The sequence below is a fragment of the Barbus barbus genome, assembly GCF_936440315.1.
Source record: "Barbus barbus genome assembly, chromosome: 39".
Taxonomy (NCBI): domain Eukaryota; kingdom Metazoa; phylum Chordata; class Actinopteri; order Cypriniformes; family Cyprinidae; genus Barbus; species Barbus barbus.
Window position 1 is genome coordinate 6,443,646 of NC_136717.1, and position 18,101 is coordinate 6,461,746.

Below are 18,101 nucleotides of genomic sequence, written 5' to 3' on the forward strand. Positions count from 1 at the left end.
TTTCTTTAAGGATGAAACTGTAGGGTTTATATTAGTTGAGTTAAAATACTTAAATCAACCCTAAATTTGTTGGTTATACTACAATCATAAGGGCAGCTGTTTCTTCAACAATACCAAAAATGAGCACATTTCATCAGCATCAAAATATTTACAGATTAAACCTGTCGCTCATTTCTTTTGTATTTGCGCTTGTTATAACGTCATAGATCACATGATAACGTAAACATGGCGGATCTCATTCATACTCAACGAGATTTGGCTGTAAAGTACGTACTCTTTTAGCGCTCGTTAAGTAAGTACTTCTTGAAAAAAAGTACCTACTCGTTGAGTATGCGGTTTCGGATGCAGCCCTAGTGATTGTGCACAGCAGCACGTGAGCGCGACTTTTGTTCTGGGCTGCTGGTGTGACGTCCTCAGGCTGCGCCGCGCTGCTGCGTTTGTTGAGACTCGACTTAAGAAAGGTGTGCGTTTTTAACCATTTAAAGTTTTTAAATATATGCAAACTGTTCAGTCTGGTTTTATAGGTTCTTCCACAGGCGATGTAAAACTAGGCAGTCTTTATTTAATATAATATTGCGATACTTTTTGTAACATTGACGAGCGTTATTTTGTGCAAGTAAAGCGCATGCACTCAGCAGTAACAGAAAAGGTGCGTCTCGTTTCGCTCCATACATTGGGAATTAGTTTATCTAAACATGAATTCAGCGCATGGACTTGGGCTTTTCGGAAATTCGAGTCAATTGAACCGAAGGCTTCGAGAAATGATTGTTTTGCGCTCGACACCTGGGCAAAACTGTGTAAATGCGGCATGCTTTTACAAACAAATGGCAAACGTTTTAATGAAAGTGCAGTCTTTTAAAGTGTAATCTCTTTTTATGTTCAAATATTATCCATAACTAAACACGTCTGCAAAATTTGTGTTTTTTTTTATCAGAAGTGCTGGTTTTGAGTTTTTTTTTTTTTTTTTTTTTTAGTTTTAACTTAATCTGGCCTTACCTGTGCGCTGAGTACTTAACTAGGGAGCACACCCAGAGATTTAGTTTGGATTAGTTTTTTTTTATGCTCATCTTAAACTTGATTATGTTTCCAAACACACAGGTCCATGTGACACACTATTAAAAAGATGGCGTTTATTAAAGTGGAGATTGAAGACATGCTGATTGAAGAAGCATTCAGAGTCAAACATGAAGATACTGAGGAACAAACAGGTTGGTTTTCTTTCTCAAAGCTGAACTCAATCATTTGATCATTAATAAAAATGTTGTGTTGTACAGAAATGAATGATATTTTTGAAGAACGTCATATGAGCGTCCTAATTAAAACGGATTTATTTGATATTGAGTGGGCTGACATGTTGAGATCACAGTCGAATGCTAATGCTGCTGACTTTAAGTGTATTTGAGAAGATTTTACTTCCAAGTTGGGCATTTGTTATTATGACTCATGCTTTCAATAAAGCAAAATATTAGTAAATACCCAATAGCAACTAAAACCAATGAAAATCATAAATTCATACAGACCGTTTATTTTGTATAAATCAGTGACTACCTTTTACATTTCTTGTCTTTGGGTAATTTTTTTCTTTTCTTTCTTTAAAAGCACCGTGTCAAACCAGTTTCTTGTAAATGTGAATTTGTTTCCAGGCAGACTGTTTAATGGACTGTGTGCCATTTTAAAGGAAAGATTGAAAAAACATGTTGCAGTGGTAGTATCCTCTATAAATGCTTCTTTTTAGAAAGAAATAGAATAAATCTCATTTAAAAAAAATATTTTCATCTTTTTGTTATGCAACATTAATGCTAAAAATATTCAAAGCGTTATACAATTCACAGGGACACAAACAATCAAGCCTTTAAAATCCAGCGACCAGCAACATAATAGATGGTTTGAATCAAACCGCTTGATTGTTCGCGATACAAACGGTTCAAATCAAAGACATGAATTAGCGGACATACTAAAGAAAACATCTGTTGTTGTGATTTTCACATCTTCTAAAACCTCAGTAGTAAATGTAGCATCTGAAGTCCCTTTTTGCAGCACCCTCTGAACAAATGTTAGTGTGACCGCGGCTTTAAACTGCTTTTGTTGTTGAAGGACTTTTTAAGCTTAGTTTTTGTAACTTAATTTTAAAGGGGTCATGCGTAACTTTTTTTTTTTTCCCCCCTTAAGGTGCTCTAATACTGTTAGTAGGATTAAATTTATTTGTAATTTAAAAATAAAAGCCACTTTCTACCCTGATTTAAGAAATCTTATTTAAAAACTCCATTTAAGAGTAGGTTTACTGTTACGACTGCCAAGATAAATTAAACATTAAAAGCATTGTATTTAGATCTCCTCCCACTGCATCAAAGGTTACGACGTAGGTCAGGGGTGCCCAACCCTGTTCCTGGCGATCGACTGTCTTGCAAAGTTTAGCTCCAACTCTAATCAAACACACTTGCCTTTAATTTTCACGCAATCCTGAAGACCTTAATTAGTTGCTTCAGGTGTGTTTGATTAGAGTTGGAGCTAAACTTTGCAACAAAGTAACAAAACACACGGCTTTTTGTGATTTAAGAGGCATGGTGCAAATAATATTTAGTGAAATTTTGTTCAGTCATCAACTGAAGACAGCAAAAAAATAAATAAAATGACCTTGACATTTAAGAATCAATATGGGTTCAACAAGCATTTACACTGGGCAGAAAATATATCCATTTAAGAGAACATCTCTGATTGGAGAATTTAACTTGTTAATATCTGGAAACTCCAAGCATTAAAATTCATGTAGACTTATTGCCAATGCATGATAATTGAAATGTCAAAAGAAAAAAAGGGATAAATAACCAGCAAGCCAATATCACAGACTATTAAGGCCTGTTCACACCAAGGAAAATAAATATAACAAAGATACAGTTTGAAAAATTGTTCTCAATACTAAGGGCCATTGAACACCGAGTCCGAAATTTTCAGTAGCGTTTTTCCGTTTTTTTCCATATGCCTCATCCTTTCCTATCAAAATGCATGTTACAGATGCGAAAACGCAGAAAATCGAACCTGATCCCAAAAATTTTTTTTATGACGGACAAAAGTTTCCGAGGCAGTGTGAAAACGTGAGCCACGTGAGGTCGTATTTAGAATTGTGCGAAAATTCCGGACTCAGTATGCAATGATGTCCACACCACAGCTATAACGATAAAGGCACAGAGAAACGGTATCGGTAGAATCACTTTTTTAACAGCTGATGAAAACCTTGACATCCAATCAGAATCAATCCTGATATCACAAGCTTGGTAAATTTAAAACAGCAGACAAGCATGTGCTTCGAATAAACAGACAATATCATCCACTGGAGTGGCCGCTAAAACAGGCCTAGTTATCTTTATAGTTACCGTTCTTGGTGTGATTAACTTGAAAGATGCAGAAATCATAATCCCAATAAAATATGATTAAACCTGGATTTAAAAATTTAAATTTTAAAATTTAAACCTGGATTTAAAAACTTGTGCGATTTAGGTATGCACGATTAGTTAATTTTCAACTAAAGTCAATTTCCCAGGTATGTGTTTTCTTTACTCGTGTACATATGAACGTCTATTGCCAACCTGACCATCTCATCTGCTATAGTTTGAAATATTGAGCGGTTGTGGAAGGCTCCCTTTTTTTTAACTGTGTAAAGGCGGTCCCTCATATTTGTTTCAGTTTAACACCTTGGAATCAAATTAATAGATAAATTATCTTGCTGTGAAATGACACTATGTAAAAGGAAAAGCATAAATAAAGAGACAATGAATGAAATAATAAACATTGCACTGTTGTTTGAGTTGTAGTGTGAAAATGTACAGGTAAACATGGTTTCAGTCTGTACTTGAATATGACAATTGTTGGGTCTTTTTAAAGTTTCTTAAAGTTTGTCATCTGCCAGGTGCAGGTTTTGTAACAGCTAAACATTCTAGCAGTCATACCTTTCCCTGCTGCCATTTTGAAGCACATCCCTCTTCAAGTGGACAATGGAGGTTTACATGGAAAGACCCTCATCCCCTTGATTTTCTGTAACTCAAACTGATGTGGTTTCTCTTACAGAAGCTCCAAAGTCTTGTCCAGCTAAACTTCGTATCATTCTTCAAGAGCATGACATTCGCAAACTGGACTTGCCTCAGGGAATCCCTGGGACTGTGAGTGAACTTGAGTCTATTGTGAGGAAGACATTTGGCCTTAATGGGAACTTTACTTTGCATTACAAGGATGCTGATTTCGGGGAGGAATATTTTTCTCTTACCACAACAAGTGACATCAAGGACAAGGACACAATTAAGGTGATTCACATTGTTGAACCGCCCACACTTACTCTGACTTTTACTGATGTGGAGAGTTCCATTAAAACTGCATCAAAGACTTGCATCCAAACCTCGGTCCACACTTCAGTGACCGACATCTTTCCTTCTATCAGCGGTTCCTTTCCTGGATCGCAGGATACACTGATTCTTCCATCACCTGAACACAAGACTCAGCGTTCACAGCGTTGGCCTACTGAGTTCTCAGTACCTCGCTTTGCCTATGACACAGAACTCGTGCTTGCTGCAGGAACTGAAGCTTTCAAGAAGGATGGAATTCAACTCAGCTTTACACCAATCCTTCCAGACATCCTAGAGAAACTGGCTGAAAGTATCTTTCAGTATGTGGCCTACCCAACAAGCACGCAGTTGTCTGATGTTGCTGAGGCGCTGGTTCAGAAATATCCCTGCCTTAAAGAACCAGGCTCATATAATGGATGCTACGGATGGCGACAGAGACTAAAATATAAAATGGGCAACTATAGAGCAAAACTGAGAGGGCTTGGATGCCCTGAGCTCGATGTTAACTCTATCAAAAAGAAGCGAGCACATGACAAAGCGCCTGCAAAAAATATAAAAAAGCCAAGAAAAGCAGAGGTGAACTTTTTACCCCCTCACCCACAAGGAGAAACTGAAGAAAGCTTGGAAAATGAAAGAGTGGAGCTCCTTAACGAAGTAAAGAGGAGTATGATGAACTATCAGATTATCAGTGAAAAAATGGCAAAGACATTCTCTATTCGCAGGCAGGAAATTGTCAGTCAAGCAACACCAATCAATGACTTAAAATACAGATGGCCAGCACTTTTTGATGCCGCTCAGGTAAATATATTTTCATAAAATAGTTTGCAGTTTTTGCTAGATTATATTTCGTTTTCTACATTAACAAATTGTGCCTTATTTTTACAGATAAATGAAGAATTCACAAGGATCACAACTGTTGACCTGGAGGAAACATTCATGGCAAAACTGGACCAGTACTCTCCTAAAATAATGTCCTTGGTGTTCTCAAGGGGACGGTCTTCAAAAATGAGTATTCAGCGCATTAAGAACATGCTGCTAGAGGTATGTATACATGTAACTGCTACAAATAGGAACTTAAGTGATTTTCGGGTGGGTGGTGTGGTTGGTTGGGGGGGGGGGGGGGGGGGGGTGCTGTGCTGGGTCAAGTGAATTTTATTTGTAGAAATTAGTGCAATTTGTTTGTTTGGAAGTGCAATTATTGTTTCTGTTTTTATTTTTTCTCTTGTATTTATGCACTGTATTTTCCTTTTTTATTTGAACAATTTCTTCTTGCTGCTGTAACAAAGAAATTTCCCCGTTGTGGGACGAATAAAGGGATATCTTATCTTAGAGTGCTTTTAACAATGCACATTGTGTCAAGGCAGCTTTCCAGAGGTTCATAATACACAAACAAACATTGTCTTTCAGAGCCTGTTTGCAGCTAGAAACGCTATCCTTCAAACACTGAAATGCCTCTAATTTTGTACTCTTCCACCTGCACTTCAACAGAGTTAAGAATGCATCATCATCAATATTATCTACTAGATCCTACAGGAAAAACTGTGAATTCTTTAAGGAAGTCTGTCAGTTGTTCTTTTTGCGTTACTATACTGTGAATATTTGATGGGTGGCCAGAAATACAATTTCAAATAATATTATTATTATTATTTTAATGATGTGATTGAGATTCATGACTAAACTGTACCGTTATTGATTTCTACCCAAAGTCTTTTTTTTCCTTTTTTTTTTTTTTAAAGAGTCATGTATTCAAAAACCCATTTCAATGGACAAGCAGTCTAACACTTTTTTTTTTTTTTTTTTTTCTTCTTCTTTACAGGATTATTCTTTGGAAAGAAGGAGAGAGGCTGCTATCCGTTGCTTAGTGGTATTTTTCAGAGAAAATGAGGAAGATCTGTTTAAAGAACATTCGGTAAGTCAGACATGCTGTACTTTGTGTTAATCTGATTTTTAAATATGATAACTTAAACTAACATTGATTTTGACCTGCTTAGGATGATGGGGATATTGCCAATGAAGTGATGAAGATTATTATAGCTAGAGGTTCCACGATATCAGAACCAGCCAGTGCAAGAATTGTGATTGAGGGAACAGAAGTCCAGCAAGACCTGGACGTACCCAGGGCCTGTGCATTGCTAATGGGGCTAATATATGCACTCAACCTCAGCTACCCAAAAGAACTGAAAAACACTTTTGAGGCATTTCAAAAGATTTTCCTTGAGCTGGATGATATGAAAGCTTGCCCGAAGGTAATGTCTCTGAAAAACAAACTGCTGTACTAAAACTGTGATGAATTAGGTTGCTGTCATCAAATTCAAATGTGATGTGAAAAAGTTAAGTAGTGCATACAATTACAGCAGTTGTGCTCTTGACAGTTGGCAGTTTATTAGCAACACCTAGATAAAAATATATGTTTAAAACAACAGCTCAAGCAAGAATGGCATTAGTTTTAGCTAGGTGGACAGAAGTGAACTGGCAATGAGTGTTTTTGAAATTTCTTGTTTTCTTTGTTCTTTTTGAAAGTAAAACCAAATATTTACTTACAAAATAGCATGGAAAACATCTTTTTCCCCCCATGGTGTGTGCCATGTGATGTGATTTGGCAACACTAAATCTATGGATACTCTTTTTCACATAAATTGTGAAGCACTGTATTCAGTTTAGAGGATCAGTCCTCCAAAATCCACTCATAAATGGAACGCGTTTTATTTTAAGAGCTTTTTGGTGCACAATGTTCACGATTACCAAATGATTTGGACCAAACAGAAGTTGCCACTACTTTTATATTAAACAGTTGTTAATACTGGAATTCCAATGTTTTATTTGTTCCTACTGAAGTGAAATAAATGACCAGTACTCAAAAAATATTGTAACAATTTGCATGGACATGTCTGAATAGGATGGAAATCAAATTTAAAATTTGCCTAAGTAATTTGTCCATGTAATATCTTGGGTAAATCCAGATCAAGTTGGCTATACTAACGCAAACTGATGTCTTATAGTGTGTACTCGATAATGGCTTAGTTGGACTCACCAATACTAGATCCCCTAAGACCACACACATCCTGAAAGGTGTGTTTCAGGGGCTTCGGGAAGAGATTCAAACTTTTAAGACAATTACAACTTGTTCTACCTCCTGGGACTCTGAAACTATGCTCAAAAGTAACACTATAGAATCATTTATATAGTGGGTGATCAAATTTTCTAGGGATTAAATGTGCTTTACTTATAACCCATTTATGATAAATGTCAATAGGCTGGATGTGCCTTTTTTTTCTTGCCACTTTGATATAGCTATTCAGCATATTTCTACTTGATAATGTAAGCATGTCAAACCAACCTACTATACAAAAAGTAAACAATGATTCAATAAAACACTCATAAAATAGTCATTTTGAAATATAAATAAAATGTTTTCATCCTCTTTAAAAACTGATTACAAACAACTGATATTTTGCTTCAACGTTTAGTTTGTTGCCAATCACTGCTCCAAGATATTTATACTTCAGTCAGTACAATATCCACACCATTTATCTGTCAACACTTGACCTAATGCCAACCTCTTAAAGTCCATTAACATGTCCTTAGTTTCCACATTTACAGAAGGTACAATTTATTACACAAAGCCATTTACTACAAGATCATGTTCCTGTAGAAGACTTACTATCTCTGAGTCATCTTGCATCGTTCTATCGCCTGCAAGGTCTGGGGACACACCACATTGTTTCATTATAAAATAAGGCACATTTTATTAATGTAAAATCAAGCTTTGTTCACCATATTTGTCGAATTCTATGTGTGCATTTTGATCTTTGTTTGGATGTGAATAGAACCACCACTTCGAAAGGAAGTGAAAACCTGGTAACTGTTAGGGAGTGTTGGAAAGATTGTGTTTTTGGAATAACCTATAACAAGTTTTGAGCAATAAGCTTTTTCTTCCATGTGTGCTGCTACAAACCATCCAAGGGCTGCCTCAAGAAACCAAGAGTAACTAACAACTACTAACGCTTTTGCACCACATAGTTCTAGGAACTACTCCTCACAACGGGTCCTGAGAGCTACATTTCCCCCCAGGGCCATTTTCCTGGTTGCAGTCACACCACCAACAGGACCTGAAGTAAATTAACCTGGCCGACTGCAGTCATTTTAGTGCAGAATTCAACAACGTAAACAGAAGGATGGAGGATGCCATGATCGGAGCTGTATTTGTGATATACTGGTTTTCTTGATAATGGAGATACAATGTAGACGCATAAGTTATGCAGTCTAGAAAGAATAAATCAAAGGGTGAGGAGACTAAATCTCCTACGGGAGTCAGAGAAAAGAGCACAACCCTGTAGACAAAGACAACAGGTAACCTTCATTATGTCTTGTAACACTTTAAAATACTATTTCATGTTTAATAACTACACAGGAAACAATGAGTAATGCAAACATTAATGTCCTGATGATTACTAGGACGTTATCATCATATTTTGATTACCATTTTTATAACCACACACATACCATAGTTAAACTGGTTTTTATAGCAAAACCATGGTTAATTTGTGGTTACCATAGTTTAACTAAAATAACCTTTTAGGAAAACCATTGTTCATTTTTGTAAAGGAATTCTACTTTATCACATTAATTATGCACCTGTATATAGGATAGTCCACAGTAGTTAATATCAATGTATTGACATCTAGTAACTAATATTGTAAATTTGTATTATGTACTAAATTATATGTATTTAAGGACCATTATCCAAGTGTTCCTAGAAATTCTAAAGATGGTGTTGCTTACAACAAAAATGTACTGAATGTGTTTCTGACCTAGCTACGGACCATCACACAGTGCTCTTCGCCATCAGTTTGGGATGAGCAGTTGATTCAAAACTTCCAAATGTCCCAGGAGACTTTTCAGTACATCTGTTGCTTTTGGAAGCCAGTGTTGGAGAAAATGAACACTATCATCTGTCTGTGCCTCACCAAAGAGTTGCTGTTGTAGTGTGGAAACGGGCAACTAACGTGAAGTACAGAAGTGTTGCACATCTGTTTGGAGTTGGCATTTCAGCTGACTGTGACCGAGTCCAAACACAATTTGTAATGTTGAACTTTCACCCTTGTGGTCACGTATACCCATTAAACATATACCCCCGGTTTCACAAACAAGACTTAAGCCTAGTCCTGGACTAAAATGTAAATCTGAGCTGTTTCAACTGAAATAAACTTGCAATGACTGATCTTAAAACATGTCAGTGCCTTTTTTTTGTCTCAAGATGCACACCAGTAATGTTTTTTTCTATGGCACGTTTATAAAAATTACTTAAATGTCCTAATTGAACAATGGCCTAATCCGGGTTTAGTCTAAGCCCTGTTTGTGAAACCGGGCCATACATTTCTATATATAAACCTTATTTTTCATCAAGGAAGTAAGCCATTTTCTGTGAATGTGCAGGACTTCTGGTTCATTAGCTGCAGTAGGGAAATAAACCAGAAGAATAACTGTGAATTATGTGGAGATCTGCTCTACCGTCAGGGTTTCAGGTCAAATGGCAAAATATCTTTTACCTGGGCATCCTAACAAATTTGTGGATAAGGATGAAGCAGTTCCTTCACTGTATGTTAATGTGATCCTCCCTGTTCACCACAAGTAGTGTTGTTTTATCTTAAGGCAAAAGGCTTTTGTTAATGTTGTCCACATAATCTTGATCACATTTAAATTAAATCTTGTTTGCCTGCTGTTCACTTCAAAACTGATCAGTAATCCTTCCTGCTTGGGTATGGTACACCCTAAAATACACTGAGGTGCAAATAGTATCTGCCTTATTTACTCATTGTGAAGATTAGTGACCAACCAATATTTACACTACAAAAGAATATCAACATTTTTATTTACACAGTTCACACTTACAGCAACTTTATGAAAGCTATTTGCAAAAAAGTATTTTGTTAATGTAAATTTACTTTGCTCGTTTTCTGTTTGAATAACTGAGGAAATGTAACCATTCTTCCTCTCCTGAAATATTCGCAAACGTCTCTGTCTCAGCGCCATCACAAGCCCCTACTGGCAACTCCTAACCACTTTAGATACCTCTCGAGCTGTCTTAAATAACTGGGAGAGTAAGACTGATTCTTAGCTTTAAGAAATTTGAGAACTTGCTTTTATATTTAAGTTTGAAAGTAGGAGTACATTTCATGAATTCTCAGCACTTAAGACTAAAATGGCACTACAGGCCCAGATGTCATCAGATGAGCCCCAACAGTAGCCATATTCAACTCCAGACTGATATGTTTACCAGTGCATTCTTTCACTAAAGATGAATCATTTAATGCAGCACAATGTTCATTATTTCATGTAGTTTGTCATTTTATTCATAATCTCTCATTTACATTGTAGTATGAGTTTAACAAAGACTCCCTCCAGTTTCTCCATTCCGTAAACTATCACAACCTCTCAAGATTCGAAACTACAACAAAGTAAATGGTTAGGTGTAGATACAGGTGTTAATGCGCAAAAAAGAAAACAAAAAGCCAAAAGCAAAATATAAAGAGGTGATGCAAATAAATGAAGGCGACAATCACATTTCGCCCACATAATAATAATAATTCATTACATTTATATAGCGCTTTTCTAAGCACTCAAAGCGCTCGACATTGTGAGGGGTGGTGTCTCCTCATCCACCACCAGTGTGTAGCATCCACCTGGATGATGCGACGGCAGCCATAGTGCGCCAGAACGCCCACCACACACCAGCTTACTGGTGGAGAGGAGACAGAGTGATGAAGCCAATCAGTGTAAGGGGATGATTAGGAGGCCATGATGGTCAGAGACCAATGGGGAAATTTGGCCAGGATGCTGAGGTCACACCTCTACTCTTTTCGAAAGACATCCTGGGATTTTTAATGACCACAGAGGGTCAGGACCTCGGTTTAACGTCTCATCTGAAAGACGGTGCTTTTTGACAGTATAGTGTCCCCGTCACTATACTGGGGCGTTAGGACCCACACAGACCACAGGGTGAGCACCCCCTGCTGGCCTCACTAACACCTCTTCCAACAGCAACCTAGTTTTTCCCAGGAGGTCTCCCATCCAGGTACTGACCAGGCTCAACCCTGCTTAGCTTCAGTGGGCAACCGGTCTTGGGCTACAGGGTGATATGGCTGCGGTGTGAACGCTTCCTTAATTTCACACAGACACGTATTTTCTGGTGCAATTTTAATTTGCCGAACCATTTAAACGTCTTTCCACACAAAGAACACAAATAGGGTTTGACATTTTCATGCGTTTTCAAATGTATCTGTAAGTGTGATGACAAAATAAATTTTTTGTTACACTGATCACAAATAAAAGGCCTTCCTCCAGAGTGACTGCATTGGTGATTTCTGAGATTTTTGTTTTTTCTAAACCTCTTGTCCCACTCAGACCTCTGCCATTTCTGTCCAGAATGAGTTTGCAAATGACGTTTCACATCTCTTTGATATGTGAAATACTTGTCACACTGAAGACACTTGAAAGGCTTCTCTCCAGTGTGAAGCCTCGAGTGAGTTTTAAGATTTCCTTTTTGTGAGAAGCTCTTCCCACACAGTTTGCAGGTGTAAGGCTTCTCTCCAGTGTGAAGACTCGTGTGAGTGCTGAGGCTTTTTTTATGACTGAAACTCTTTCCACACTGATTACATTTAAAACAGTTCTCTCCTGAGTGAATCCTTATGTGGTAATTAAGGGTTACCTTACGTGTGAAACTCTTTCCACACTGACCACATACAAACGGCTTCTCCCCAGTGTGAATGTTCTTGTGATATCTAAGGTTGAGTTCTGTTGTGAAGCTCTTTTCACACTGATCACATGTAAACCGCTTCTCTCCAGTGTGAATTCTTATGTGAGAATTAAGGGTGTTTTTATGTGCAAATCTCTGTCCACACTGAGGGCAAGTATAAGGCTTTTCTCCAGTGTGGATTCTCATGTGGACTTTAAGGTTTCCTTTTTGAGTGAAACTGCTCCCACACTGTTGGCAGGTGAAAGAGCTCTCTCCAGTGTGAATTCTCATGTGGATATCAAGGTTTTGTTTCTTAGTAAAACGTTTTCCACACCGTTGGCAGATGAAAGAGTTCTCTCCAGTGTGGAGTCTCATATGGACTGACAGGTTTTGTTTCTGACTGAAACACTTTCCACACTGTTGGCAGGTGTAAGGCTTTTCTCCAGTGTGAACTCTAATGTGGACTGTAAGGTTTTGTTTTTGTGTGAAGCTCTTCCCACACTGTTGGCAGGTGAAAGGACTGTTAGCTTTGGTCTTCTTAGCTCTTTTTCGTGAAGAACTCCGTTTAGTCTGTGTGGATTTTTCTCCAGTTATGAACATATGTTTATCATTCTGATTTTCCTCTTCCATTTCATTCAGTTCTTGACTCTCCTCTTTGAGGACCATCAGGTCTACGGTGAAAAAATACAAATGTAAGTTAACACTAGTTTAATGGCACAAAGTAACAGACATCAAAGCCTTGCGAAAAATTGGTTTCCTGTTAACACACACACAATTTTGTTAACTTGTCACTCTTTACATTCAAACAGTTATAAAACAAAGGAGAAATGGTTTAGAGAACTTTGTTGTGTCACTGGAATTACCTATATCCTATCACCAACAGTCACTGGTGTGGAAGAAAAAAATAAGATTCTCTGATGCATCACCATTTTTCTTAATCTTAGGGACAGGACAAAACATCTGATATGTTAAAAACAGATATGTGAATTAATGGAATTAACCAGGGCTCAAAATTTACGCTTGTTCAAGACAAGTTGGTTTTTTGAAGAGGCAAGTGAAAGAGAATTTCAGACAAGTAGATTAAAACATGTTCTTGCTGTAACTAAATAAGCAATATATGGTTGAAAATACTGAACAGTTGCGATATGTGACAAGAACTGAACATGTCCGTCTCTGGCTCAGCGGCAGCCAAAGCATGTTAGGTAGACTTGGATTTAACATTTGATGCAATGAACATAACTACACTGGTGTGACTGCATGAGCTCACTCATATATTAGGACACTCACATGCATCATTCATTTCTGTAGATTTGAGCTTTGAGAATGAAAACTAACCTGTTTGTTCATCAGTATCTTCTAGTTTCACGCTGAATGCTTCTTCGATCTTTATGTCTTCACTCTCCTCTTTAATAAACGCCATCTTTATAATAGTGCGTCACGTGGATCTCAGTTGCTTCAGCAGGAGGTTTTCTGTGTGTTTGGACACTCTGTCATGTTTAAGATTAGAACAATTAACAGAAACTAAATCCCTGAATGCATGTCAATCAGTTCCCCGGTCTTTAATGGCCTTATTAGCCAAACTACAGACACTATTTAAAATCTTATTTATATTCATTTTGATTAATTAAAAGGTAATGAAAGCATATGCATTAGGTTTGTAAAAGTTGTTACTCATGTTTATGTTCAACAGTTTATTTAAGTGCCTGGCGAAGCAATCCATTCAGAATCAGAATGAGGTTTATTGCCAGGTATGTTTACACATACGAGGAATTAGTTTTGCGACAGGACAAAACACAGATAATAAAACAATAATATACATATAGACAAAATCCATTCAATTGTCTATATATCAATTCTCGATATGGGGAGCGAAATGAGACACACCTTTTAATATATTATAGTGCTCTTTACTTGTAACAACGTTTCATAATGTAACATTGCACTGCTACATTCAATAATAATTCATTTCACATAGTTTGTTAACGGTATGAAATTGAATTGACATTTTAGACGCTGATTTAATTACCTTACATGCTTCTTCTTATTATTATTATTATTGTTATTGCTTTCTTTTAATTGGCAAATCGCACCATACACGCTTTAAAACCTTTCTAAAGCCGAATCAAAACAGACGCAGGAGCGCGACGCAGCCTTATGACGTCACATTGCCAGACCAAAATAAAAGTCCTGGACACACGCTGCTGTCTGAAAACACAGAAGTCCAAAGAAATTTACATGCAAACACACACACACATTTTGTGAATTATGCATATTTAAATATATGTTGTACAATGCTGAAAATGACTACCAATGAAAAAGAATGCACTACATCTAAATATTCTGTTTAAGAGACAAAACATGTTTGGGTGCAGAAACCCTTTTCAGCAATAAGATGCTTTTTAATTTTTTCTAAAGTGCCAGAGTAGAAACCACCTTGAACAGGTTTGCTAATAAGGGCCACAGACAAACATAGGTTGAACAGATGTTGCAATATGTTTTACTAATTGTACAAAATTAATCTGTTTTCTTCAATTTATACTATTTACTCATTTAAAAAAAACATGGGGGAGTTACTTTTAATTCCTGGTGTTTTTGTTGATTAAGAAGTAATTGTGTCACTCTTGTGTATTGAAGTTTTATATAAAAATTGTTATCAACTGTAGTACTGATGTGAGCACTAGATGTCATTATTAATCACTTCTAGCAGCAGTCATTGTCACATATAATTCAAATAATTGACATTGCAGTCATCAAACAGACAAACACTTAATTCCACTGTCCCTGAATCGGCTGTGAAAGATACCCATTAAATTTATTGCAAGAGAGCATTCCACATCTTATTTTGGACTGGGGTGGGACATTTTCTAGTATGTTTGAATGGCTTTTATCTTTATAAAAACTGGAAAGGTGTCTATCCTGCCACTGTAGAGGATTTAAATAACCTACAGACACAGAGTCTGAAAACACTTCCTATACTGCAGCACTTAAGAGATTCTGAAGAGCTTGGCTGATCTCAGGGCATCCCAGCCATAAGTGCCAGTGGCCTCTGCCCTGAATCTAAAAGAGGCTGAGACCCAAACCGTAGTGCTGGCCAAGAATCTTCCTGACAAATGTGAGAAGGAGGTCTGAAAGCAAACCAGAAAACAGGTAAGGCTACTGACCCGAATACGAACTGGTAACACTTTATTAAGGTTCCCTTTGTGAAGGGTTTATAAAGGTGTTCCTTTTTTTTTACTAATAACACATTTACAATTGCATGAAAAATTTAACTTTAATAATCTATGTAAAATTATGACATTATCTGCCAAATAGTGCACGTTGTAAATGCTCAATAAACATTCATACTTTTGAATCTTAATCAAAACCATTTTCATGACAGTAAAAATAGATTGTTATGGTGCAATATCAGGTGTTTAGGCTGTAATGTCTCACTTTGCTTTAAGGTTCACTAACTTACAGAGGTAAGCTATATAATTTGTGAACAAATAATATTGAAATTAAATTATTCATTAATAATATATTATGAATAAAGAGGTTGTGGTCGACTGTGTTTTTAAACCTTTTACATCGAAACAAAACAAAGCACTTTTACAAGCGGTGTAAAAGAAATTAATTACTATTAAATTGTAACATTGTAATACTTTATATAGCATTAATAAACGTTTATTTATTTACTTTTGTGTGAGTAACAGAAAAGGAGCGTCTCATTTTGCTCCCGATATCGTGATTCTGTTCATCGTTATCGGTATTCGCAGTGTATTCACTGGCAAGTAGTGATGGAGAAATGGAGCTTTTTGAAACTTCGAGTCATAAAATGATTCACTGACTAGAACAGCGGGATTCACCATCAGTGTTGCCAGATTGGGCGGTTTTGAATTTGAATGTGTGGGTAAATATTGGCTTGGGCGGGTGGACAAAATTTGGGCTGGTTTTTGATCAATTTGGCGGTTTTCAAACCATATAAATTGTATAGGCTAATTGGTTAACAAAAAAGCCCAAGTGTGCATATATAGCCTACAGTCAGTCATCACAATATTACTAAACACACGCGCACACACTGCAAAGAGACTGGTGCTGATGTTGACGTCACGGCTGCAATTTTAGCCAATCACTAGGGATCAGCAGACAGACACGATGATTCATGAGCGACGGGTTTTAGCGCGATAACGGATCTGATTTTGAATATATTATCTGTAAGTGAACGTAATGCCTATATATAAGTTCGATGGTAAAGAGTGTTTTAACTCTCAAAACGTGAATTACACCGGTTGAGGGAGATGACATGAACTGCAACTCCGAAATCAAATCTATTTATCGTGTCTTTTATCTTTTAAACGGTCCAGATTGGTATAGCCTTTAAAGACTTGTTAGTTTTGACTGTGCAAAATTCTATATTATGTTCAATATGAACTTCACAAAAGACTTAGTTCTAAGAATTATAGAACATTATTGTTGTTGTTAAATTGTTTATAGTCAGATTATCATACAGAATGACAGTTTTGACTCATGGAGTGTGAAATACCTATAATTACGATGCTTATTCTGATCACTTATATTGGGCACTTTTTTGCATTTAAATTCTGACTGTTGACATTGATGCATGTGTTTTTCGAGGGTATCGGTTAATTTCTTGATTGCCGTTTTGACTGTGTCTGCTTGCATATTTTAATCATATTTGGTAGTTCTCTTTAATGTTGTCACGAATCTGGTCCACGCTCTCCCTGTCAACCACCACTAGAGGTCACCCGTTCACCACAGTGACTTTTACACTCACAGCACATTGGACTCCATTTCCCACAATCCATTGCACAGATCACAGCTGTCACCATTCACACATCACACACACCTGATCACCATTTTCCAATCACCACCACACACCATATAAGCCTGGGACTTGCTCTTGCTCAGGGCCGAGTATTGTTAGCGTATATCACTCATCTAGAGATAGCAACTTTACAGAGCCATTCTTATAGTCCTAGTCTTGCCTTGTTTTCCTGCCGTGTCTGACCCTGCCCGTGTTTCCTGGATTTACCCTTTGCCTCTGCCGTTTGGACTCTGTTCGCTCCCTGTTTGGATTATTGCTCTCGTCTCTGGATTATCTCTCTGCCTTGCCCCTTTGGATACTGTTTGCCGATCATCGACCCACGCTTGCGCCCCGGATTGCTCTGTCTTGCCTCTGCCATACCTGTTTGCCACTGTCTGACCCTGCCTGATTCTGACCATGTTTTTTAATAAAGCTTTGCACATGGATCCGCACGTCTCACGTCTCGTCAGCCCCGTAACAAATGTATTTGCCCCGATTTGATCCATGGGAAATTTATCTAGAATTATATTTATATTATTTTGTCATCATTATTTCATTATAGGGAGTTTAAAATGGCTCTTATCAATCTTGATTTACATTCTATCACATTATTTTGACAGTTAAAATTTAGGGCGGGTTTTTGTGAGCTTTTTGGGCTGGAAATCGTCCATCCAATCTGGCAACACTGATCACCACACAAACACAAGTAATGCATTTAACTTTTAAATCTACAAATCAATTAAGTGTAAATCACAATTATGAAGTGTCTAAATGATTTGTGTTCTTTTATTAATTTTTAATGCTATTTTTTGAGTGTTTTTGGATAATCAGGCCATTATGTCCATTAACTATTACTCATTTGCCAGTGTGCTGACTACTGAACTAGGGAGCTGATTGAGACACATCCAGAGTTTTAGTTTGGATTTACCCCCTTCTATTAATTATTCTCATCTTAAATTTATTATTATTATTTTCTGTTAATTATTCTCATCTTAAACATGACAAATTATCCAAACACACAGAAAAACACCTGGTGGAAGCAACTGAGAACCACGTGACACTATTATAAAGATGGCGTTTATTAAAGAGGAGAGTGAAGACATGAATATTAAAGAAACGTTCAGAGTGAAATAAGAAGATACTGAGGAACAAACAGGTTGGTTTCTGTTCCCAAAAGTCATTTGATCCATAATAAAATAGTGACCTCTACAGAAATTAATGATATTTT

At 37.0% G+C, this 18,101-nt stretch overlaps 2 protein-coding genes across 7 annotated transcripts; one reads left to right on the forward strand and one right to left on the reverse strand.

Moving 5' to 3' along the window:
- Positions 1-202: 202 nt before the first annotated feature.
- On the forward strand, positions 203-9,558 carry LOC306858880 (sterile alpha motif domain-containing protein 3-like). Of its 5 annotated transcripts, XR_013783241.1 has the most exons (7): positions 394-461; positions 1,099-1,208; positions 4,063-5,132; positions 5,220-5,375; positions 5,742-5,823; positions 6,151-6,243; positions 6,326-7,138. XR_013783241.1 is itself a non-coding variant. In XM_079399656.1 (6 exons), exons 2-6 carry the CDS (start codon positions 1,124-1,126, stop codon positions 6,611-6,613), a joined length of 1,692 nt encoding a protein of 563 aa, XP_079255782.1. In that variant the 5' UTR covers positions 203-266; positions 1,099-1,123; the 3' UTR covers positions 6,614-7,202. The 5 variants fall into 5 exon arrangements, 4 of the variants coding, with proteins under 4 accessions (XP_079255782.1, XP_079255783.1, XP_079255780.1 ...); XM_079399656.1 differs by lacking the exons at positions 394-461; positions 5,742-5,823 and adding an exon at positions 203-266 and having other exon boundaries at positions 6,326-7,202; XM_079399657.1 differs by lacking the exons at positions 394-461; positions 5,742-5,823 and adding an exon at positions 214-292 and having other exon boundaries at positions 6,326-7,202.
- A 637-nt stretch (positions 9,559-10,195) lies between these two features.
- Positions 10,196-14,244, reverse strand: LOC306858897 (uncharacterized protein). 2 transcript variants are annotated; one of them, XM_079399684.1, is made up of 3 exons: positions 14,096-14,244; positions 13,405-13,556; positions 10,196-12,740 (listed from the first exon to the last, which is right to left on the reverse strand). In XM_079399684.1, exons 2-3 carry the CDS (start codon positions 13,487-13,489, stop codon positions 11,461-11,463), a joined length of 1,365 nt encoding a protein of 454 aa, XP_079255810.1. In that variant the 5' UTR covers positions 13,490-13,556; positions 14,096-14,244; the 3' UTR covers positions 10,196-11,460. The 2 variants fall into 2 exon arrangements, with proteins under 2 accessions (XP_079255810.1, XP_079255809.1); XM_079399683.1 differs by having other exon boundaries at positions 13,405-14,236.
- Between the last annotated feature and the right edge of the window lie 3,857 nt (positions 14,245-18,101).